This window comes from Mixophyes fleayi, chromosome 3 (genome assembly GCF_038048845.1).
Source record: "Mixophyes fleayi isolate aMixFle1 chromosome 3, aMixFle1.hap1, whole genome shotgun sequence".
NCBI lineage: Eukaryota > Metazoa > Chordata > Amphibia > Anura > Limnodynastidae > Mixophyes > Mixophyes fleayi.
This window is the reverse complement of record NC_134404.1, coordinates 283,856,419-283,881,869: the sequence shown is the minus strand read 5'-3', so window position 1 is coordinate 283,881,869 and position 25,451 is coordinate 283,856,419. Positions and strand designations below refer to the sequence as shown.

At 39.9% G+C, this 25,451-nt stretch overlaps 1 protein-coding gene across 2 annotated transcripts in view; it reads left to right on the top strand.

The window, feature by feature from the left end:
• The first annotated feature begins 369 nt into the window (after positions 1-369).
• Positions 370-25,451, top strand: part of FEZ2 (fasciculation and elongation protein zeta 2) — a 38,739-nt gene continuing 13,657 nt past the window's right edge. For both annotated transcript variants that reach the window (XM_075203716.1, XM_075203715.1), the window contains exons 1-5: positions 370-965; positions 9,388-9,496; positions 18,241-18,357; positions 19,470-19,614; positions 22,526-22,794. In XM_075203716.1, the coding sequence (XP_075059817.1) occupies positions 607-965; positions 9,388-9,496; positions 18,241-18,357; positions 19,470-19,614; positions 22,526-22,794 (999 nt within the window). In that variant the 5' untranslated portion in view covers positions 370-606. The remainder of the gene's footprint in view (positions 966-9,387; positions 9,497-18,240; positions 18,358-19,469; positions 19,615-22,525; positions 22,795-25,451) is intronic.

Sequence of the window (25,451 nt, the reverse complement as noted above, 5' to 3'; positions counted from 1 at the left end):
CCTAAAATATAAATTAGATAATATAAATATATTCCTAATAAAAAAACAAATGCTGTAAGACTGCAGTGTCATTAATTCACATGCACGATGCATAAATGATTAGTAACAACTAAGCATTTTAGCAATCACGGGGTACTGTTTTTTAATAAGCTACTCGTATTCTGTACAACATGAGTATTTCATGTGTGTAATGGCAGATGAGGAGACCAGTTTCCAAAGCCAGGCTGGAGAACAGAGAGATGTCACTCCTGGTCACGTGATAGCCCAGTTGTAGATTAGTAAATACGGCGCATGACGTAAGTTGCCAGAAACGAAAATGGACACCGGCATGTGCTGTAACTGCGTCACGTGACATTAACTCCTCCCACTCCCCCTTCATTGAAGGTTTGGACCCTGCAGGGACGTGAAAGTGTGACGTCCACAATATAAACACAAGCAGTAACTTGTGTGCTTCGGAGAATTAACCGAGACGAGAGTGAGAGGAGCAGCGGCGCGCCCCCGGAGAGCCGAGGGGTGTGTCGGGTGCGCGCGTCCAGGGGCTACAGACGAGCGAGTGGGGGGGTACTGGGAGCGCCCCCTGTACCGGACACTGCCCGGGACCCTGGTATGGAGATGGCGGCACCGCTCGCCCAGTTTGATGAGGACTGGCAGGACTTTTATGAGTTCCGACCTCCGTCCGCCTCCCCCGGGACAAGTAGCCGCTTGGACAAGGTGAATTCCAACTCATCCGCCACGTCCCCTCCGGGAGCAGATCCCTTCCAGGGGGGGATAACCTCTCTAGAGGACCTGGCCGAGCTGGACAACGGCTTCTCGGTGGAGCTGATGGGAGGATTCAAGTCCATGGAAGATCTGGTCAACGACTTCGACGAGAAGCTGACCGTGTGTTTCCGCAACTACAGCACCGACACCGGACACATCGCTCCTGTCAGGCCCATCACCGAGGAGGGCATCATGAAAGATGATGAGTGAGTGTGGCTGGGGCAAATTTAATAGGGTGAGCCAGGGGTATCCCAAATTAGGAGCTGTACCAAAGTGCATGTGCCCTCGCTCAATGTTACTTATATTCCGTATATTTGCAGAGTATATGACTCAGTGCAACGGTATTAGTTCCTTTGACATGTATGCAATTAGTGTGACAGTATTTTTAAATCATAGTAAAAGCAGTGAGACACGTTACTATGTCATGGTGTCGCCCTGGCGCCGGTGGGACTGGCATGCTGCGCCGTGGTGTCGCCCTGGCGCCGGTGGGACTGGCATGCTGCGCCGTGGTGTCGCCCTGGCGCCGGTGGGACTGGCATGCTGCGCCGTGGTGTCGCCCTGGCGCCGGTGGGACTGGCATGCTGCGCCGTGGTGTCGCCCTGGCGCCGGTGGGACTGGCATGCTGCGCCGTGGTGTCGCCCTGGCGCCGGTGGGACTGGCATGCTGCGCCGTGGTGTCGCCCTGGCGCCGGTGGGACTGGCATGCTGCGCCGTGGTGTCGCCCTGGCGCCGGTGGGACTGGCATGCTGCGTCGTGGTGTCGCCCTGCCGCCGGTGGGACTGGCATGCTGCGCCGTGGTGTCGCCCTGCCGCCGGTGGGACTGGCATGCTGCGCCGTGGTGTCGCCCTGGCGCCGGTGGGACTGGCATGCTGCGCCGTGGTGTCGCCCTGCCGCCGGTGGGACTGGCATGCTGCGCCGTGGTGTCGCCCTGCCGCCGGTGGGACTGGCATGCTGCGCCGTGGTGTCACCCTGCCGCCGGTGGGACTGGCATGCTGCGCCGTGGTGTCGCCCTGCCGCCGGTGGGACTGGCTTGCTGCGCCGTGGTGTCGCCCTGCCGCCGATGGGACTGGCATGCTGCGCCGTGGTGCCGCCCTGCCGCTGGCATGACACAGTGCTACATCAGTGTCCTAATGCCACTAGTGTTACACTGTGCTGAGTCATAGTTTCATAATGCCCTATTTACACAGTTCACACAAGACAACAACCCTTGTACCAATATTGCTGTGTGGCTGGATAATAAAGCCCACTAAGCATTTTTTTTTACCTTTGCTTAACCTCATGTATCAAACTCCTATTGTCCCATAGATTGTAAGCAAAGCCCACTTCTCTTTGTTTATTGTTTTATTACTGTTTGTTCCATATTGTAAAGTGCTACAGAATTTGCTGGTGCTATATAAATGATACGTCATAATGTCACTGGGGTGACACAATGCTACATACTGTCACTAGGGTGACACGGTACTGTGTCAAACGCCATTAGGGACACTGTCGTGTCATTATACCACTAGTGTGACATTGGTGCTATGTCACAACATCTTAATACCAGTAATGTAATATGATTGTGGTAAGTCTCAGCATCATAAGACAAATAGTATAACATAAAGGCTATTTTTTTTTTTTTTAAAAAAAGTAGTTATCTGCAGTCTGCTCTTGTAATGTTGAACATCTGGATTTTCTGGTCAAGTATGGTGGCTTCTGTAGCAGTGGAAATGTTGGTACGATGGGAGAAGTTACGCAAATTGGGGACGTTCTTTGCAAAGTACGGATTGTCTCATTCATGATTTACGACCTAAATTAAGCTAATTTATTTAGCTTCATAAATGAAAGGAGTGGTTTTGAAGCATTAGACTTTGGAGTTCTATTTAATTTTTTCCACCATTTGGTTTTTGTTTTTTTCCAAGTTTATCAGCAAAGCTAGATGCAGATTGATTTTTATTTTTAAATCTGCTCTTCCAGATACCCATTTGTTATTTTTGTTCAACACTTTATAATGGCTGTGGAGTGAGGGTTTAAGTATGAGGACCAATAATAAGCTGCAGTCAACATGATTGACGCTTCTTGCTCCGCAGCGTCACACAACCCTGGTTCTGTGGGTCCTGGGGAAAAGGTTCCCCTGAGGCTTTGGTGAAGGGAGTCTTGAGTAAGGTGTATTTTTCACTCTGTCTAGTGTTGGTGATTATTCCTATGCCTACCAAAAACCTTCTGGCTGGAGAAAGATTGCAACTCTTTTAGGGAATGTGTGATTTGTACAGTACAACTGAGGAATAAAGACAACTCGTTCAACAGAATAGCTGTTTTGCTATTATGGATTTGAAAGTGCACACAATAAGTTGTGTGAATATAGTTGAATATGACATGCACGACTTTTTTGTATACCACTAGTATGTTGTATATGTGTTGGGTCTAGTTTCCATGACATTTAAAGGTTAGCGTAATTGATTTGCCTCCTTCTGTATTGCAGTCCAGAGCAATGGAGAAAAAAACGGGGGCATGCAGCAGCCCCCAGGGTTCTGACTTAGAGAAGAGAACCACCATCTTACTCAGTAGTAGTGCAGCTTTAAAACATGTCTGCATGAAAACAGTGCTGCAGTTACAGTCCACTCTACAATTGCAGAAAATCTTACCAACTATTAAAGCAGGGTTGGTGGAAATAGGTGATGATGAAAGCACTGTTGGGGGGTCCTGGCCTGTTCTGCTGTGTAAATTTTATTTTGTGACCCAGAGACAAATTTTGTTAAATGATTCCTTAGATCCCTCCTGTTGGTGCATTTTGTGGAGTTGTGCAACAGTGCAGGCTATCCATTCCATATATGATGGAGTTGACGCAAGGCTTCAACAATTAAGACTACCCCACAATGGTGGAATGTCTGCTTTAAGGTTTTGGTAACTGGAGACTTTTCTAGACTGCCAATTTAAGGAATTTTAGAGCTTGTACACACAGACATTGAAAGACAACTCTCATTAAAGCATAGGTAATTTGAAAAGAGCTTTGAAACCTGTTCATTAACCAAAGTGTTTACTGTAAGAATGAGCTCTTTAAACCCCTCTCTTCTGATTCGTAACCTTGTAGAAATGCTATTTCTTTCTTTAGTGTGTGTTCCTAGTTGCTGCAATGCTGTTTTCCCTGTGTTTTGGTGCACCAAGCTGCTGACAGAACTGTTTGCAGCTATCCTTGATTACTGTGTTTTCTCTGAGATTGTTATGCATCACTATTAAAATGCAACGTTTGGGTTTGCAGTTATCATTGATTTAACCTATTTGAGGTACATGATCTTTGCAACCATTGCCTTTAAATTAGGCACTTTTCTATTAATATTGTTTCTGTACTGCTAACTACACCATTACCACTTATAAATACTAATCCTCCTTGCAGAAAACAAACCTTAAGCGTTCTAATAACAAACACAATTCTTAAAGCTGAAATACAAAGTCTTGAAAGCTCTAATTTAGGTGGCAGATATAAGTGGCCCTGGTAGGTTGTTTCAGAAATAGGAAACCCAGTTCGAGAAGGCAGAGCATCAAGATCGCTTATTGAGTTTAGGAACCATTAACAATCTTCTGGAGGTGGATCTTTACGTATGCATCCACCTCTACATGAGCTTCTTTGTTTCTACATGAAAACCAAATGAAAGGTTAGGATCAAGCTATATACCAAAGTATTTATATTTCAATTCTATTGCCAGACAAAGCTTGTTCCCTGAAAATTCGGAGGAAAATCCAAAATGTGACCATTTTACTGACCGTTCCGACCAATGGGTCCAGCAGCTGATTAGAGATCGTAACAGCAGGTTTCTGGTCTTTTATCATCTATAAATTGCTGCTTTCAAAGTTTTTGGTGGGAAAGGAGATTGATGAATAATGTATGATCTGCCTGGCATGCAATATAAATTCATAACTGAGAGGACTTAACAAGTGAGGAATACTACCCAGTGTTGGAGGGCTGTCAATTCATCAGCCATGTTAAAACATTTACAGATTTTCACTTTGCAAAGTCTAGTTAATGCAGATGATCGTTAACTACCTATATACTCTGCAGTCTCCAACATTTTTATATCTAGGAGTATATTAATTGTAATAGTCCATTTTACACATAGAATCTTCTATAACTGTTGCTCTCTGGACTACCACTACACAATATTTGGGGCATGCCACCATAAGTAATGAAGTCAAAGGTTTACAGCTTTAACAAGTGTGTGCCAACTTTTTAGTAACGCAAACATCTAAAAGTAGTTAGAAGGCAAACAAATATATTAAATCATTTTAATGAGATCTGTCAATTAGAGATGTAGAACAGGCTGTGTCAAATTCTCGTAAGCCAGATAGTCCCAAGTTTTTTTTGTTTGTTATAATGTTGGTGCCTAGCCTTTGAGAGTCTCTTCTATTTATGTTAATGGAATTACATCTTCTCTAGCTCCTTAAACATCCTGCTGGCTTCTAGATTTCACTGCATTCTACAACAATTTGATCACTCCTTATTTATAATATATAAAAATGGAAATGGCAGTACAAAGTCACTTAATAAGGAATTGAGCCACCACATATGGCATGTTTGTGCAGTGTCATTGAATCGACCTATGCAAAAGGGATCAAGCACCGTTCTTGTATGAGACTGTCACTCAACTAATGTCTGGTTGATGCTGGTGGAAAATGCTGTCTTTTGGTGTTGTTCTCAAGCATTTATGGGATATTTTGGGTTTGGGTTCAGATCTGGTGATTCAGAATGCCATGACATATAGATAGCATCCATTTCATGCTCCTCAAACCATTGGGCACTGTTGATGGGCCAATTACAGGGCTGTCACTTGATCTTTACCTTATGGTTAGTAACTATGAGCAGAAGTTAGTGGCAGGAGTCAGTAACTGGTGTAAATGGCACTCTAGTAAGAGAATACTTTCTGTGGTAACGTATAACAGGATGTGACAAATCCTGGGTGCAGGTTGCCATGGCCTCTAAAAAAAAATTAGAGCCATGGTACCCAGTTCCTGTGGAAAGGGATGAAGATGTGGCTAGAGAGAGGTTATAATCTGGAGGGGGTCTAATGTCTGTAAGAGGGGTGAGATGTGTGTATGATCTGCTATTTATTAACATGTGCCTTTTAAAAATCTTTTTTTATTTTATTTTATTTTATCGCAGTGGTCTGCAAAGTTTCTTTGGTGCTGGCCAGCAGCGCATAGTTTATAGCTGTCCTCCTAGTAGGACATGAATATGATCCCATCTGTTGGAGACCCAAGAACAGGTTTTGGAATTGCTTATTTTTATTTATTTTAATATCCATTCAAAGGCCTTGAGTTAGGAGCAGTAATGCCTGATATAAAATAAATGACCTTTTTATAGGGAAGCTAGTGACAAAATATGAAGCTGAGAATCCATATGTAATTTTGCACCAGCTAAATAATTTCAGGTCACTCTTACTATGTTCAGATCAGTGTGCACAGCAATTTGGCTGTGGTGTGGAAATACCCTAACACCCATTTTTGCTGATGCCTTCGGTTATTCAACGATCACACTGCACAGCCAGATCAACAGGTTTGTCTAGTTTTTATATCTTAATGAATATACAGTACATACAGTGGCTATATGTATGCTTATATAATCTAAAATGTACTATATCAAATGGTGTAGAAGAGGTACTCTACAAAATGTTCACAATCATTAGGAATAGATTGTGGGCTTCATGATGGTCCTTAAGACGATTGAGCAACCATCAAGCTGATTTTGGAAACCATGATATGTCTGAGACGTGCTGCAGCTGTGATTGTGTTTTATGGCGTTTCAAAGTAATATAGTTGTTACCGCAAAATGAAAATTCAGTCTGGTGCTAAAAAACAATATATAAATCACTGTCAGCATTCTCTTAAATAGAAGGAATTTGTGCAAAATAGCTATATTTAGATAAGCTCACCTGCCAGCATCAAGGCATCTTCTGTGAGTGAGTCCCTAGCATGTTGAACAAATGTATATTCAGGATATTGCAATTAAAACCTTTCATGAACCTCCAATTTTTTTATTTATTTTTTTTATTTTTAATTAAGCAACACCTATGAGGGAGGGATCTGACAAATTAGAAATCGGTGAAACAAAGGTGTGCTTCTTTAACTTGACGAAACGTGTACAGGTGAATAAAATCATCCATTACAATTAATGCTATTGTGTATGTGAAAACATAAGAAAAGTCTCGCTCCCTCCTACCAAACTAGAACTAATAAATAGATTGTGGCACATTTTGTCCATGGAATATATCACAGCCCTCCTTAATGAAACCCTTCCCAAATTTCTCAAGACATGGACCCCATGGTACAGACTACGTGACTCTCCCGTACCGAGCAACATGTAAACTCCTGCCTAATCAATGCTTGGAGTTTGTCAGAATTTGTGGGTTTTTGTTTGTCCACCCGCCTCTTGAGGATTGGCCGCAAGTTCTCAGTGGGATTAAGGTCTGGGGAGTTTCTTGGCCATGGACTCAAAATTTGATGTTTTGATCTCCGAGCCACTTGGAGCACCTTGCCATAAGGCAAAAAGAGATAACTATCATGCTGGAAAAGGCATTGTTCATCACCAAACTGTTCTTGGATGGTTGGGAGAAGTTGCTCTTGGAGGATGTTTTGGTACCATTCTTTATTCATGGCTGTGTTCTTAGGCAAAATTGTGAGTGAGCCCACTCCCTTAACTGAGAAGCAACCCCACACATGAATGGTCTCAGGATGCTTTACTGTTGGCATGACACAGGACTGATGGTAGCGCTCACCTTTCCTTCTCCAGACAAGCGTTTTTCCAGATGCCCCAAACAATGTGAAAGGGAATTCATCAGGAAAAAATAACTTTATCCCAGTCCTCGGCAGTCCAATCCCTGCACCTTTTGCAGAATATCAGTCTGTCCCTGATGTTTTCACTGGAGAGAAATGGCTTATTTGCTGGCCTTCTTGACACCAGGCTATCCTCCAAACGTCTTCGCCTCACTGTGCGTGCAGATGCAGTCACATTTGCCTGCTGTCATTTCTGAGCAAGCTCTGCACTGGTGGTGACCCAATCCCACAGCTGTATCAACTTCAGAAGACGGTCCTGGCACTTGCTGGACGTTCTTGGGATCCTTGAAGCCTTCTTCACAACTATTGAACCTCTCTCCTTGAAGTTCTTGTTGATCCGATAAATGGTTGATTTAGGTGCAATCTTACTAGCAGCAATATCCTTGCCTGTGAAGCCCTTTTTATGCAAAGCAATGACTGCATGTGTTTCCTTGCAGCTAACCATGGTTAACAGAGGAAGAGCAATGATTTCAAGCACCACCCTCTTTATAAAGCTTCCAGTCTGTCATTCCAACTCAATCAGCATGACAGTGATCTCCAGCCTTGTACTCGTCAACACTCTCACCTGTGTTAACGAGAGAATCACTGACGTGATCATCATCAACATTTATTTATATAGCGCCAGCAAATTCCGAGAACCCTGCAGGGCTGAAATGCAGTTGAAATGTTGTTTTTGGGATAAAGTTCATTGTCCTGGCAAAGAGGGACTTTGAAATGAATTGCAATTCATCTGATCACTCTTCATGCATTCTGAAGTATATGCAAATTGCAATCATAAAAACTAAGGCAGCAGACTTTGTGAAAAATATTTGGGCCATTCTCAAAACAGTATGTGCCTGTTTTTAAAATCGCCATTCTAAAGGCATTATGATTAATTTATCCTGTAAGGTTACTTTGTGTTCCAGTAGAGAGAATAGCTCATCCTTTTTTGTTTTTAAAATGAAATATATAACCACACCAATCTGCACGGAGATGGAAAATATTACAGAGTAAGAGGCCTAATTAAAATTCTGGAGGCTCTAAATGTATGCAAGCCATTTGTTATAAAGTGGATTCTGAATATGAAGTTATTCAAGGACATGTTCTCGTGTTTATTTGCGGTCAAGTTGGCAGTACTAGCAATGAGATAAGGTGAAACATGGGTTTGTTGCCTAGAAAGTGCATTGACTCATTGTGTACCAGCCTGAAATGGGTGCTGTTTGCTGCATCCAAGCTGAGAAGGCATTTGCTGAAATTGCTGAGTGTCATCTGTTTCTCCCAGTGATGTAATTGTTTCCCTGCAGTGCAGACTTCAGCAATCGTTTGCAATGATGATACCTCGCCAGAGCACCGCCTTTCAGCCAAGCTTCTGCTGTGATCTACAGTTTACTTTCCACACTACTTTTACACTGATACTTCACAAATATGGCTCAGCGTGTGTTTTCAGACTGCTGTTTAGTCATCACTGATAATATTGTCTGATCTGAGGTCAAATAAAATCTTTTTAGCGTTGCATGGGTGCTGTGTTTTATCACTTTATATGCTGGAACATTGTAATTGGCACAAAATGCAGCCAATACTTTGTGGCCATTTATTAAGTATTGAGTATTAAGTGCAGCATTTTAAATATGGGCACAAAATGCCAGTGTGATCCTAATCTGCATCTGGTCTTCTGAGGCTCCATCATTTTGTGTAAACCTGACAGATATTTATTTAATGTATTTTGCTTTACCATGCTCTATCTATATATAATTTTTTTAAAAAAAAATCTTTCATCTATATTTATAGAATATATATTAATGCAGAACATGTTTTGTGTTCTCTTTTCTCCCACCACCCACCATAGAATTTGGAATGCTTTGACTGACAACTATGGCAATGTAATGCCTGTGGATTGGAAATCGTCTCATACAAGAGCCTTGCACTTACCGACACTTAACCTTTTGGAGAAAGCAGTAAGTACCTCAAGAAAAAATGTTTGTCGATCTGTATTATATACTGAAGCACCGAATGGTCATAAACCTCCTCCTGGGAATAAATTAATCCATAATCTACCAAATGTAATTTAATTTTTGTATTGTTAATTCAGGGACTTTATTTAGTGGTAATAAAGATGTGGTGTGTATATATGTGTGTGTAAAATAAATACACATATATATATATATGTATATGTATATGTGTGTGTATATATATGTATGTATGTATGTATATTACATGTGATAAGTATTACCTTTGTTAGTTTTGTACAACTTACAGTGGATATAAAATGTCTACACATCCCTATTGAATTTGCAGATGTTTGGAATGTAAAGCCTGAAATTAGGATATATTGTGTCAGACTTTTTTTTCTACCTTCTTAATGTGACCTTGCAACCAACAAATTTCAAGTGAAAAGCAAATTTTTGGAAAAAAGTTATATATGCATTGCAGGTGTTTAAGTGTGCGCATAATTTCATAATGCGTCTGTAGTTTTATGCTTTAGGCCTGCCTCTGTTCAGTTGGGACAGGTACTCCAGTCGGTGTAGAGGGCATAATTAATAGTTCCAAAGATCAAGCTATTTTGTCACAAAGCTTGATGGCTTCTGTCAGAAAGTTGAAGATGAAGAGGAATTCACCTTCCAACATAACATCCAAGTCAACAAAGTAATGGCTTCGGGCAAGGAAGATCAATGTCTTGGTATGACCCAGTCAGAGCCCAGACCTCCATTCTATCCATTCGGCGCTGCGGGCACCTTGTGGCGCCTTATAAATAAAAATTAATAATAATAATATTATGAAACCTGTGGAATGACCTACACAGAGCTGTGCACAGGAGATCACTTTGCAATTTGATGGACCTTGAACTTTTTTGCAGGGATAGAATTACAAAGTCCAAAGCCGGTGAATGAATCAAATAGTGATTTTTTTATTTTTTTTTTGCAAATCGTCACTATCCGGCAACTTTGCATGGTAAATTTAAAGCGGCAATAGCTTTAAAGGAGAGTTTTGTCTTTAAAGCCATTGCCGCTTTAAATTTACCAATCAGTCGCCAGATATCAGCAATATGCAAAAAAATCACTATTTGATACATTTACCCCCAGGTGTGCTAAGTTGATAGAATTATTCAAAATGACTTGCTATAATTAAAACAAAAACTGCTTCCACAAATTAATAGTTTAGGATGTGCACACTTATGCAATAGGGGTATTGCCGGTTTTTTATTTCCACTTCCTAAAAATTGTCTATTTGTTCTTGACTTGAACTTTGCTGGTTGCAAGGTAACTTTAAATGTCTGACATGATTTATCTTCGTTTTTGACTTTAGATCACACATGCATACGGTGTCGATGTGTATAGACTGTTTATATCCATTGTAGAAATACAAATGACAATTACAGTGTATATTGTAACTGCAACTCTGAGGAGTTACTAGAAGCCCAAATCACTCCCCTCTTCATCTCTAATCGATCCAATGCTTGCTTAATCTACATTCTATTTCAGCTACTGTTGGATGCATATCAGCACGGATCTATTAGTAATGGCTTGCATGGGACATCTGAATCGGCTATGCCATGCAAGTACTTGGGTGTACCTTTCGGAAAGCAGACCAAAATCTTTGAAACCCAGAGGAGGAAATATCCGTGTGCACAGTGGTACTGCAAATTAAAAAGATTATAATTGTCAAATTAGACAACTCACTTAAAATGACAGCGTAATTGAAATAGTTATCTGCTGCTCTTATTTCTAAGCTTTTCTTGTTACACTTCCAAAATCTTAAATGTAACACGACTTGTGAGCATTTCATGTGTTTAATACGATATGTGGTGTTTCATGGTCACTGACTGATTTCCTTGGTTTACATACTTTCTGGGCAGCTTCTTTAATGTGTGAATACAACACCCCTAGCAATGCTTTATAACAGACTGTTAGTTATGCTTCAATGTCTAGGACAGTTTGACCTTTTATAAAGAAGCAACCAAGAGTGATAAAGTAACATGTTCTGTAGTCTGCCTTTTGGGATGTGAGATGTACATCTATCAGCTGGTGTATAGTAGGGAGTCATGTCATTTGTTTTATATTCATTATACACAACTTGTTACACAAAGATATTTATTACATAAGTGAGCCGAATATAACAACCTGTTAACAATCGGTATTAGAATGTCAAAAGCCGCATTCTCTTTCAGCGCAGCCAATTTTTGGGTTTCTTATGTAGGCAAGCTTGACGTCTGAGTGGCTAAGTCAACATGTAAATGTTAACAGCACAGACTAGTGTTGTGAGGCGCCTGTCAATTTTTTGGCGGATGAAGATGGTCTCTACGCACCTCCTGCATGAAACAAAGTTCAAGTGTGTGTGTATATATGTAGTAAGGAATATAGACTGGGCAAGGAACTGATGTGCATAATTGAATATTCCCTGTAAAGCACTGTGTAATATGTAGGCACTATATAAATAGTGATTAATAAAGAAATTAGATAATGAACTTTAAGACATTTCATGTTACAGAATATTTGATTTAAAGTTGGTCAAATAGTGTGTTTAAAAATGTGGTGTGATGCTGATGAGCAAGTCCTTCAAGGAGATTACAAGAGAATATAGAGAGAATACAAACATTTTAGGTGCATTATTATATGGGTTACCCAAAATATGCAGAACTTTTTTTCAAATTAATTGCAATTGGGACCTTTTGTCACCCACATTTCCTGCATAAAGCTGTAGACCTGACAACCATCGTAAATAATTGTAGTGCTATGTAATATAAAAGCTTGGATGGCTCGTGTAGACAGACCATGTTAGGAAGAATGTCACCTCCAATTCCTCATATTCAAGTGACCTCATATCCTGGTCCAATCTGGCTCTGCACTTTACAAAGGAGGCTGCATAAACATAGCATGAACATACGTTTTCCTTTATGTATGCCTGACTTTTGCTCCGATACATTTTAAGGCCAATGGTCTCTCCTTCTGCTGACCTCATACTCCCCTGTTTGTTCGTGATGGGATCCTATTTGGACAGTGAATTGGCCCCTAGCAAATGTTTATACCAATCCCACACTGTTAATGGGGAGGCAGAATTTTCAGTTATTGATTTATTTTGACACCTCCATTGTGTACATGCCTGCTTCAGCCAGCCTACACAATGGACTGCCAGTAGGGTACTGAGCACATTGTGCTGTATATGTACTAGGTGTAGGAGGCCTCTACAAAAGAATCCCTGCTGGATTCTCGTGTAGTTTCTGGCTGTTGTGATTGGTCATCTTCATTTTTTATTTTTTTTTAATTAGAACGTTTGTGGTTAAGGGGGGAGGAGTACAGAAATAAAAGGGAATGTGTGTGTGTGTGTGAGGGGAGGGGGGGGGGGGCTACAGCAGACATAACAATGTATACCTAGCCACATAATACTCAGCAAAGTACATAATGTCAGCATCTAGCTAATCAAGGGGTCATGAATTAGTGCAGCAGAGAGATCTTGATTGGAAACCAGGGGTGAGGTCGCTGAGGTGAAGTTTGCAAAGGTTGCCGAATAAATAGGGTGAAGAATTCTGGAGTCCTTTATCTGTTGTAAATACATGCCACGACATCCACTTAACAATAGGGACAGACGGCTTAGTCTGCGGCGTCCAAAGTCTCCATACAGAAGCTAAATTGGATTTTTGGAAATTACCTTGTGGAGTTTGGGAGGAGATGATTGTTTCCAGAGTTGTACTATTGTCGCCCTTGTGTATATTAGGATGCGACCCCATACATATTGCTGGTATTTAGGTAATTGGTCATGGTATAGATGTAAAAGGGCCATGAGTGGGGTCAGAGTTAATGATATGGAGGTAACTCTCCGAGCCATGTCATAGACCTCTTGCCAAAGGGGTTGAATAACGGGGCATAGCCAGAACACGTGTAATATCTCTCCTACAGCTCCGCAATTACACCAGCAGTATTTGGAGTGAGTAGACCAGATTTTCTGAAGGCGGGCTACGGTGAGACAAGTTTGATTTAATAACTTGAGTAACATTTCCACATGGTTGGTACATTTTGAAACTGTTGACAAACTACTCTATCTAATTTCCCATTGTTTCAGGGAAAGGGAAGTATTGAGATCTGCCTCCCATCTTGTCTGAGAGACATGCTTGGGGATATCTGGTAATCCAGTGAGGTATTGATACCAACTTTATTATTTCCTTTAGTGTAGAGGAGGGACAGAGGTGGAGAAATCGGGTAATTTTGTCGACGAAGGTCTCCGATCCAATGCTGCAATCGCAGGTATTTATAGAAATCCCTGGGTGAAATGTCATAGGTGTCCTGCAACTGCGTTAAGGAGTGAAAACCCCCGAGGCCAAATAAATGTGCAAGGGTGGAGAGTCCAGACCGAACCCAACTGGAGATGTCGAGGTCTGCAAGTAATGTAACGGTGAGGAGAGTGATATTACTGGTCAGAGAGGTGAACCTTGGGGTCATTCCAATGGTTTTATCCCAAACGCTAAGCACATCAACAATACAGGTCCAGGGGGTTAGGTGAATGGAGTCTCAAATGTTTAAGAAGCCAAATTAGATCCGACAGAGGGCACCCTACATAGAGGCCTCACCATATCCACCCAGGGTTTGTGCAAGGCGGGGAGAAACTAATCTTTAATCTGAGAGAGAATACAGGCTTCTTGATACTTAGACAAGTCAGGTAATGCTAGGCCCACTCTCCAGACATAGTGGAGCATTAGTGAATGTAGAGCAGACATGAACTTCTTTGTGAGTATGTAGGGGATTGTCCTGAACAAATACATAAGTTTGGGGAGCAGCATCATTTTAAAGGCTGCCACTCGGCCTAGCCACAATAGCTCATATGTCATTCAAGAGCTTAAAAGTTTGTGGAGCCCTGTGGTTAGTGAGGGATAGTTGACCTCAAACACCTCTGAAATATTCATAGGGATTTGATTCCCTAGGTAGAAAATCAATTTATCCTTACAAACATATTTAAATCAGGTCTTCAAGCGAAGCAAAGAGTCTGGAGATAAATTAAGGGGCAGCGCTTCAGTGTTAGTGGTGTTCAGCCTGTAAAATGATGCCTGGCTGTATGCCCCCAAAATGGGATTGGTTATCTTGCTCACATGCACCCCCACACATCCAGCCTTCTTTTACCTCTGGTCTTTGTCTGGGTAAAACTGAGAGGCTGCTGCACGGAGCTCCTTCTAGTGTAAACTAACACTTCAGTAAAATATTTTTTATAGGTGGTAATGCCGCTTTAAACCAAGTAGCAAACTAAAGCTTGGATGGTGCGTTATATGTAAAATCCAAAAGACTCTGCATGTAGACCTACATGTGTCTACAATTCCATCACAAAGATTAACGGCATACTCACAGTTCTAGCAAGATGGATAGATCTGGGTCTGATCTAACATAATGAGACTTCATAGAAAAGGCCACTGGGGAAGGATCCAACTTTAGCCCCTAATGACTCTCTGGCTTCTAATGAGAAGAAGACGTTCTTTATGTCCAAAGCCATGTGTAAGTTAGCAGGATATTGTTGGATAAAGCTTTTCTTTATATTTTATAAAAACACGTAGCAGAACTCCATTTCCTCATGGGCACAAATCACACACCTGTCCATGTACAATTACCAACTCGTAGCCGTAATTGCACCTACACCTAATAACTATAATCAATTCTCCAAATCTACTTAATCCAGCAGTTCCCAAACTGCGCCAAGGCTCCCTGGGGTGCCTAGGCAATATCAGTGGTGACAGGGCCGGGGGTAAGCAAGGCGGGGAGGACTGCTTGGTAGTTATTTTAGCTTGAGGTGCCTTGAAACAATTATGGGTACTCTAAGTGTGCCTTGAACTGAGAATGTTTGGGATCCACTGACTTAAAAAAAAACCAAATACAATCATGTTTCAGTCATTCAAGGCTATGTACGCGATAATGATAAAAACTGATGTTTGATTACATTGAAAGGTGTATGATTATTTGGTAGGTAGTTCAAGGGGCGTTCACCTTACAATACATATTCGTCATATTTATACAATTTGATAAAGAAAGAGGAATCTGAACTAGAGTATGGTATACCTAACATCTCTATTTCAAAACTGTATTGAATTTTAGCTATAATCTTGTTAATAGTGCGATCTTAATTTGTCCCAATAGGTAACGGTTATGTTTTAAAATTTGAGGTGGGTACACATGTATAATTTCTAATTCTGGAGACGTTATTGTTATGTCCATAACCTTACTAACTAGTGTAAAGATCTCATTCCTCAGTGATTAGATTTTTGGGCACTTCCATCTGACATGAATAGTATCCCCTATTTCATTACAATTATGCTAGCAAAATTTTATTTGGGCCACATTTTGTGAAGTCTAGTGGGAGTGAAGTACAACCTATTCAGTCATTTAATTTGCATCTCTGTATGATTTAGGTTTAGACATGGTGGGAAGTAACAAAAAGCATGTTCAATAGTAATGTCAAAGTCGTATAATTGGATGAACAAAAGTATATTGGTTAATATTGTTTCATTGTGCGATTGCATTCAGTATGCCACGCTACACGTGGCATAACGCAATCGCACGGTCTTGGAATTAATTTTCTGATTAGCTGTTAAATTTCACCAGCCTTTTATTTATTTTTGTTTTGTTTTTTTTGTATTTTTATTTTAACCTTTTTGGGTTTTTTGGGAAACTAGTCTTATTTTCCTGATACTGGGAATTTTCTTTCCCAAACATGCCATATTTACTTATTTGAAAACACAGAAGACACTTCAGGCATTTCTTATCCATGTTACACTGAATTAGTGTAAATTTTGCTATCTAACCGTAAATAGGTCATCTGTCCCCATTGAATGCAGATGCCATATAATCATGTTTTAAAACACTTCCAAATATCCCTATATAAATACACATTTATAAGAGCAATTAACCCAAGCAGAGATTATTATATTATGAATAGTTTGCATCTTTAGTTTGTTTTATTTTACAATATGCTTTTTAGGCTCCCAATTAAAAGAAACCTTCAATCATTTAAAGTAATACAAGTGGGAAAATGAATGAGCAATTGACATGATAGGCAGTAGGAAACAAACTGTTTCTTTATTGAAAAGAGAGAAAATATAAATTTCTACTGCTTGATTTGCAAATCAAATTTCTGAAATTATATATACTGTAACTTGGGTGACTTGGATCATTAAAAAACGTTTAATTACCTTTTCTCTTCTCACCCCTTTTATGTATTAAATGTGGAATGAAGTTGCGGTGTGGACCACCAAGTCTTACCTGTCAGACCTTAAACCTGTGCTGTTCACATTCTTAGCCAATGTCGGGGATATATATCTGCACAGTATAGTTTATGAATGTTATCGGCTTTCTGCTATGATGCATGTTGAATACCTTTATTACCGCATGATGTTTTTAAGATCATGAATTGTATGGCAACGTATTGGCTTCATTTTTTGTGTTACGTAATCATGGTCGAACTCTGGCTGCAGCGTCATTAGCGCTCAGTCAGTAAATATAATTCTACTTGCCAATATATTTAACTAGAAATTGTTATTTTATGCTTGGTGTATTTCTGTAGTTTGCCATTTACAATTTAATTTGCACAATAAAATTAACAAAAAATATATCATTTAGTTTAATATTATGGATATGCACTCATATTTGACCTGCGTGATCTGGCTTGCCTTCTGTAATCCTTTTGACCTCCCCCTCATTTTTATTTAATACCTGTAAATAAAAACAAAAGTCAACAAATTACAGGTAGTAGGTCTATTACCTTAACACACAATGCTGAACATCCGAAAGGAATTCTTAAAATGTGTTTGTCATAATCTGATGTAATGGTTGTTTGTTATACATGGGTTTTATCCATCTGTCATTTATTATTGCCACAAATCCCTTTTAGCTGCAGGGTAGTTGAGCATATACCATCTTTGCAACTAAATGTCCTTTTGTGTGTGTTTTTGTTTTTTGTTTTGAGACCATATTTTGTCAGTTGTTTAATGGATATATTTTTGTTCTTATGATGCAGCCAAGATAAAAAGTAATTCTTACCTAGCATCTCCTTTGTATGAATGTGCCAGCACTTTTGTAAAAGATATCAAATGGATTGTTTTAGTATTTATCAATACTAGTTCCCTGCCTTGTGCATTGTATGATAAAATTGTATATTCAATGTGTAATTATAAATTTAGATATAAAGGAATGCCTCCAGTTAGGATAAATCATCCAATCTTTTGAGAAACATGATTTGAAAGGTCTGATTCCATTATCAGAATCAAATGTATTAAAATTGCAAATGTGTCATTTGGGTGAAAGTCCTTTGCACAAATGTGAAAGGAAAACTGTAAACAAAATACCTGAATGCATTTGAACGTTGAAATGTTATTCAGTAGACCAGTCTTGGCCAACCTGTGGGACTCCAGATAGCTCTGCCAGCAGATAGCTGGTAAGACACGCTTGGATTTGTAGTCTCCCAACACCTGGAGAGCCACAGGTTGGCCAGGCCTGTAGTAGACACACTTTCTTTGCTTAATTATATTAAAGTATTTGTTTTAATGAGGCTCCTCCTCGTTAGTATACTGCTAAATGTGGAGAGTGGCTAATATTTAGTGTTATGATATGTCTAGAAAATACTTCACTCCTTTGCATTAAATGTTTATTCTTTCTGTATAGAGAAAATAAGTTTCACATTTGTGATATCCACAATTTGACAATTGAAAAAATAACTCTTTGTCTCTTCTTAGGTGAATGATAATTTAAATCTTGACCTATCTGACGATGAGGAGTTAAGGGAACAACTAGATATGCATTCAATCATTGTATCTTGTATAAATGAAGAGCCGCTCTTTACAGCTGAGCAGGTAAATGAAGATCAATTCTTTTCTTGCAACAAAGAATTATATTATTTAATACTTTATATATCTGTGTGTGATATAGGTGCTCTCCACAAATGCACCTACCCCTTGTTTATGTACATTCAGGGTACCTCTGTTTCTTTTGCATCCCAAGGCGCTCTGTAAGGGAAAGTATAGAAACGGGCCTTTGCACAAGTGTGAAAACAAGGTTGTCTGTTGGTTTTCACATGTGTAATGCTACACAATACATATGATCTTATAATAAGTGGGTACCAGACCATCGCTCGATAAAGCTCACTCCTTTATTGAACTCCTCCAGCACACACTTAGTTGTTGCAATAAATGATTGGCAGTGTCACAAGTCCTGCGCAAGAGCTGACACTTGGATTACCATGGGGACAGTTACTATGTCTTTGGACTTCTCCAGTGCCCTCCTCAGCAGATCCCCTGATCGCTCAACATCCATTCTCTCCATCTTGTTGTCCCTCTTACTAGACACAGTGGTGTCGCACAAGTTGCAGGTTCCAAACTCTGTCTCTCTGCCTACTCTCTATAGGCAAAGGTCTCTGGCTTGGTGCACTGTTAGTCTCAGCATCTCCCCATGACTCTTGCTAGTTTTCCACTCCCATTTCTGGCCAGTGTGGATCTGTACCGCAACTCTGTCAGCCTCCCCAACACTCTTGAGCTGACACAGCTCCAGTCGACCACCAGAAAAAAAAAGTCAAGGCTTGAACCACCCGACTCACACTCTACCCACCAGCTAGTCCGCTAAATGGTGGTGGCCACAGGGACATTACACACACAAATTGCTGTGTATGTGTGTGTGTGTATTGTATATAATATGTGTGTGTATAAAATAGATTTATTTTTATTTCTTTACACAGGTTAAAAGTATTCACTCCTTGGTTTTAAAGTGTGTGTTGTCTGATTGTGTGCTACAGTATAATGTTATAAATAAACTTTTCTAACACTGTTTTTACATTTAAATGACTTCTCAGTGTATATACAGCATAGTATTGCTGGTGACTATGTTGACATAGTCTGTTACCAGTAATTTGGGTTTGCAGGCCCTTCATATTCAACAGTGAGTCCTCAGCCATGCTTCAATCTCTTTGAAGGTTATTGAAGAAATTGAGGAAATGATGCAGGAATCACCTGACCCAGAAGAGGATGACACACCTTCTCAGTCAGACCGTCTCTCTATGCTTTCACAGGAGGTCCAGACCCTCAAGAAGTCCTCCACCAACAATAGCTATGAAGATAGTAAGTACAGAAGCTGAAAGGTGTACCCCACTAAAACCCAGAATGTTCCACTATGTCTCTTCTGGCATTAGGTCTCAGACCAGAAAGGCTCTATTGATGGTTATATCCATCTTTATTAAAAAAAATTCTATGAGGAAATCAGAAAAAAACATCTGATGTGCCTTGGGCAAAGCTAGCTTTTAATGCAATTCAAAGATGGACTTCTAGCGTGGACGCTTTGAACACTAGTGCTTTATCCACTATAAAACTGCTAGTGTTCATTGCACTCAGTTTCTCCTGTGCTGACAAATTGATGTGAAGTAGGAACTCTCATCCACCGACATATGGGAGTGATTAATCTCGGGAAGCATTTTGTGTCTTCAGTACTTCATTCCTCCATGTGTGATGGGGAAGAGTGGAAGTGTGTTCCCTCCTCTCTTCAGTGTGTCCGCATGGGAGCAACTGAACACCAGCGATTTTCTAACTGGACAAGCGCTAACATTCAAAGTATATGTCGTTAACAACCCTTAATTACTTAGCTACTCTGTCCCAATGAATTTGAGCCTTTTAAGGGGAAATGGTCATGAAAAATTAGTTGTCTTTTAACAATTGTGCAAAAGAAAATCCCAAACTTATTTTATAGTCTGTTTACTTTATTCTTTTTCTGTTCTTTTGTTCTACTCTTTAGCCCATAAGTGGTCTGTTTTATTGAGACTTAGACAAAGGCATTCTATACACACTATATTTTAGCTTACAAATCCTCACCCTCTTTATGCCGCCAGCTTGAGATATTTCCCAGAACTGGTGTTATAGAAAAGGGACCTGTAGTAAAATCTGCTTTTTCATTGAAATCTCAAACTGCAACACTTAACCACAGTTAATTTTAGTTTGAAATATCAAATGGTAATGTAGCACTGCTTAATTAATATGTATTTCACAAAGCAGAATATCCAACATGAAAGGGGTTTTGTAGTTACTGATTATGCTCCAGAACATAAAAACTGTCTGGTGAGTGAAGTGCCTGGAGACATGCAGTATGCACAACTCCTGCATCTCTGACGGTCAGAGAGAAACATAGCCGGTGGGGACTCTACCAAATGTGACTTCAAAGGGCTCCAATGTTATGAGCAATGCAACACAAATATGACCAATTGTCTGTATGTGTGGAATGTTTTATCTTGTAACTGTGGTGTAGAGGGCACTTTTTTTGCATCCCCTTATTCAGTACATTTCTCCCAAGTATCGAAGAGACTCTTTGTGTGGATTAAAATATTATATAAGGGTAATAAAGATAACCATAATAGTTACTACATTTTGTTTAGGGGGGTGATTTATCATTAGGCAAGAACGTTAAAGGACATAGTTGATGTGGTCGAGGACTTCAGAAATCACCCTTTCTGGCCTGATTCTATGAGCCATGGCACATTCCCAGGGCCGGATTAAGGAATAGAGGCCTCCGGGCTAAGGGTATTTACGTGCACTATTACCACAATGACGGTAATAGTGTGTCACGTTTACATGTAAGCGTACCATTGAATATACCCCATAGTATGATTTGTGTGGTTACTGCACAGAAGGAATTACTGCTATTAGTCTAAATGTGATGAGCCCAAAAGTGTCCAAATAGTCTCAGCAAGGGGTGAAAATATGCTTTAGCAGAGAAGGGATTAAAACTGGGGTAGAGCGCCATAGATCGCATTATGTTCTTAAAGTTATTTTATTTTTATGTAATGGTGTTATGGGGAAAGAGGTGTAGTTCACCCTAACTTATAAAATGCATCTGTGATCTGACGCTAAACAGAAAGTTTTGGAGATACGTTATGCACACTTTACTGGTTGCAATGAAAGCCTACAAGTGCAGATGGAGCCAACAGTTTTCTTTTGGTGTGAGTGCGAGGTCTGGTGATTAATAAAATACATTACTTGGTGATGCTTCATTTCTGTTTTGTCAGTAACTGAATACAATACAGTCAAACTTACAATTCAAAGAAAGTTAAAAAAATAAAAATAAAGCCCTACCTATTTTTTATGACCTAAGTTAAAATCCTACTGTGTACTGTTTGTGGACAGTACATCTAAAAATAATAGTGGCCCAATAGTCCCCATTGTTCACAAAGTTGGGTGCGTCTCAGTGTCCGGTGCATGTGTTCTCTATGCAAATTTAGCTGCGTGCTCCTCTGTACATCTCTTGGACAAATTGTAGCCCATAGTGCACCTAGAGCTTAGTGCATAGAGAAAAAAGGTGGCGAGTACTGTTACAAAAACAAATCTGCTGGAGGTACACATCCCCCCCCCTGGTATAGTGGGTAATGGGTAACTCCAACCTGTCATTTTTGCCTGCTACCCTAAAGTAGCAGAAAAGTGGGTGCTCAATGCCATGGAGCTCCATAGTTTGGGAGACTTTAATACCTAGACAAAAACATTGCCATACTGATTGATGTAACAGCCAGAAAGGTACAAACCACACTGTTGGATTCTAACACATGCTCAGTCATTCAGCCATCGGATCCAGCGAAGAGTCTGCGGCAATGTCTGACCTCAAATCTCCACTCATGTTTGGTAGGTGCGAGCAAAAGTTTGCTGAGATTCCTCTACGTAGTTACATATAGTGTGTACAGCCACACATCGCTGTGGTGTCTGGCATCACAGCATGTCCCCCTGCACCCCCCCCCCCCTTCACCCCACATTGAAATGTGAACAGCACTGTTTGTATTAGATCTGCAAAAATTTCAAAACTGGGAAGTGTTGAGTTGTGTATGGCTCCTTAGCATGGAAATCCCACAGTTGTTCTTATAGGGCGGAGGTGGTATGTCGGGTAGATATTATATTTTGCCCGTTAAAGTGTTGTAAATCTGTTTCCTGTGTAACAATATGCCAATAGATTATAGGCCTTTTTCAGTTTGCTTGATGTTTATTTACCTCTTTTCCAAAGGGGTGAAACAGATGTCTGTTACGGAGTTAAATGATTTGTTGGAGGAAATTGAGATGGCTATTAAGGATTACTCAGAAGAGCTGGTACAGCAGCTGGCCTTACGGGATGAGCTTGAGTTTGAGAAGGAAGTGAAAAACAGCTTCATCTCTGTCCTCATTGAAGTACAGAACAAACAGAAAGAACACAAGGAAAACGTGAAAAAGAAGAAAAAGCTGAAAAGTAGCAGTACCCAGAATGGCAAACCAGAGAGAAGTCATCTCCCAGGAACGGTAAGGACATTTCTCTCCTCCACCTAGGTAGTTCTGCAAAATGTCTGTATGGTAATATTTACTTAGTTATATTTTTAGTGCGGAAAAATTCTACAATTTTGGGGAATTTTTTTTACGTAAGCAAATCAAATTTATCTTTGTATAATTCCCTGTGCTACAAAGTATGAGAATGCTGAAACTACTTAACGCTGTGAGGTTTTTGAAGATGCAAATGTCTCCTCAGGTGTTGACCTGTTGCTTCTATGTATGCTGTATTTTTCTTATAAGGATTGTATGTCTCTGCCTCTTGCTGTCTTCTGCTTATTCACTGTGACTCCTCCACTCATGTCGTTGTTAATAATATAAGTTGTAACTGAAAAGTGGACAATGTCCTAAGGAATGGACATGCCCACTTTACCTGACATCACACAGGTTGGTGTGTTGCTTGTTATCATGTGCCTACTAAAATGTGTATGCATCTGTTTCCTGTAGGTAAATAAAATCTAAATGTTATGTCTGGCTTTTCTTTCTTAAGTCATTAATTAATGATGATTGTCCGGCTGATAACATTTCTAAGTGCTATTCAGTTAAGACTTGGTGGAGGAGCCACCTGCTTTGTCTTAAACCTCTGCTGCCCACATACAGGCTAATCCAGCCGATCACTGAGCTATTGGATCTGGCTATGACCATACACACAATTTTATGGATTTGGTTGGTCAGGGATCAGGCTGGACTCACATGAGGCCATAATTAGTATGGTCTGTCAACCACATTTTCTAGTATGTACAATCTAATTCTGTTCATTCTTAATCTGATATTGATATGGTCAGCCGCCTTTTTTGATTTTGAGTTATTTGCCCCACACAGATGTAAGACTACTTGTTCGAAAAATGCGAATTGTTCAGCATAAGACCATGAACATAGTGTCTTTAATATTTTTGAATTAGTATTGTAGTGAATTATAACATTTTAACTTCATACTCACATATGACTTCATCACACAACAGAAGCAGCAGTACTAGACAATAAAGATATAGGAAAAGTAACTATAAGATGTGTTGTAAACCAGCCAGGATGTCTAGCACTGGACCAGGTTGAGAATGCTACACAGTGCACTGTGTATGGGAACCGTTTTTAAATTATTTATTTACTATAATGTAAACTCTGCTAATCCTGTGAATCCAGAACACAAGATCTATGTGTAGGTGGAGAGGGGTAGTTTAGTTTTTGCTGTAGAACATGCTCCTATAATAAATAAGTTGCACGAGTCTCCAGGGGACGTAAATTACTTTGGAAATTTATGAATGTTTCAGAAATCTGCCAATGGTGGTTTATCAAGCTCCCATCTCTACTTTTGTTTGTGCTGGTCTTTGAATGGTATTGTGTCTGCTTCAGAACAAGCAATTGGGGAGTGAATATCAGAAATCTGGTTTGCTGATGTTGCGCAATCTGTCAAGATCAATGATTGTGTGTACTCTGAAAGCCAGAGCAGCTTCCACGCTGCTACTGCTAATGCAATATCAGGCTTCTGCACACTGAAATTATCAATCTTTACAAATATTAAGGAAGAGCATCAAGCAGTTGATTCATATACTAGAAGTCCTTCCTTCCTGGTTGAGACTGAGCAAACCAGAGGACACTTAAAGTAAAAAGATTAATGGAGATCTCCCTTTTAAGTTTACCAGTAGTGCTGTTTATATAGTAACTAAGGTATTATGATATTGCAGTATTTACTGTGAAAGTCATTTTGCCAATGTTGTAATTACATTAGAGTGTCTTCAGTTTCCGAAGCCTTGGCTTCGATGAGTTAGATCATTTATAGGTCAAAAGATGATTCATTGGGCTTAGAGCCCCAGTTGTGTTAATGAATTTGTCAACTTTACATTTTTATTTTGCACAGCATAGACTTCAGTTGGCCATTCACAATGTTATATTGGCAGGTAATTGGTCCCATATTTCAGTATGTGTGGTGTGAAAATATGAAAATAACCCCGATCCATGTTGGTAATCCTGAAGATACATTATTGGGCTTGAATTCTCTCCAAGGGATTCGGCTGCTCGGCATTTGTGCCATATTGCTTGGTCTTGTCCCATTTGGTGACCTATATGTGTGGTCCAATTGGACAGTGATCTTGTCACTCGGCGCAAGTTGGGGATCAGTGTATGTGTGTGACTAGATTAGATTGCGGTTAGATGTCTCTTGCTTCTGTCACATATATAACGTGTATGTATGTGTGTATATGTGTGTATATATATATATATATATATATATATATATATATATATATATATATATATATATATATATATATATATATATTCGTATATTTTCTTGTTCAGTTTTATTTACTTATAATGTAGAAGAATCCATTGATAATGATGGTAATAATTTGTTACTATAATGTTCAATTTGCAGCTTCCCTTCTCCTCTCGTAATGCTTAGAACCATACAGGGCAATTCAGTTAGTCTCTGGCTCATATGGCAGATACTTTTGTAGCTGTACCAGCTTTAGTCAGCATTATGTCTATTGAATCATATGCAAATGTACAGTTTTGTTTTTTTGTTTTTATTTTGTTAACTGCGCTGTAATTTGTGTGCCCAAAGATTTTGTGCGTCTTGCATGTGACCTTGTTTTGAGCAGTGTACACACAGTGCTGCTTCATTCATGCTGAATGCT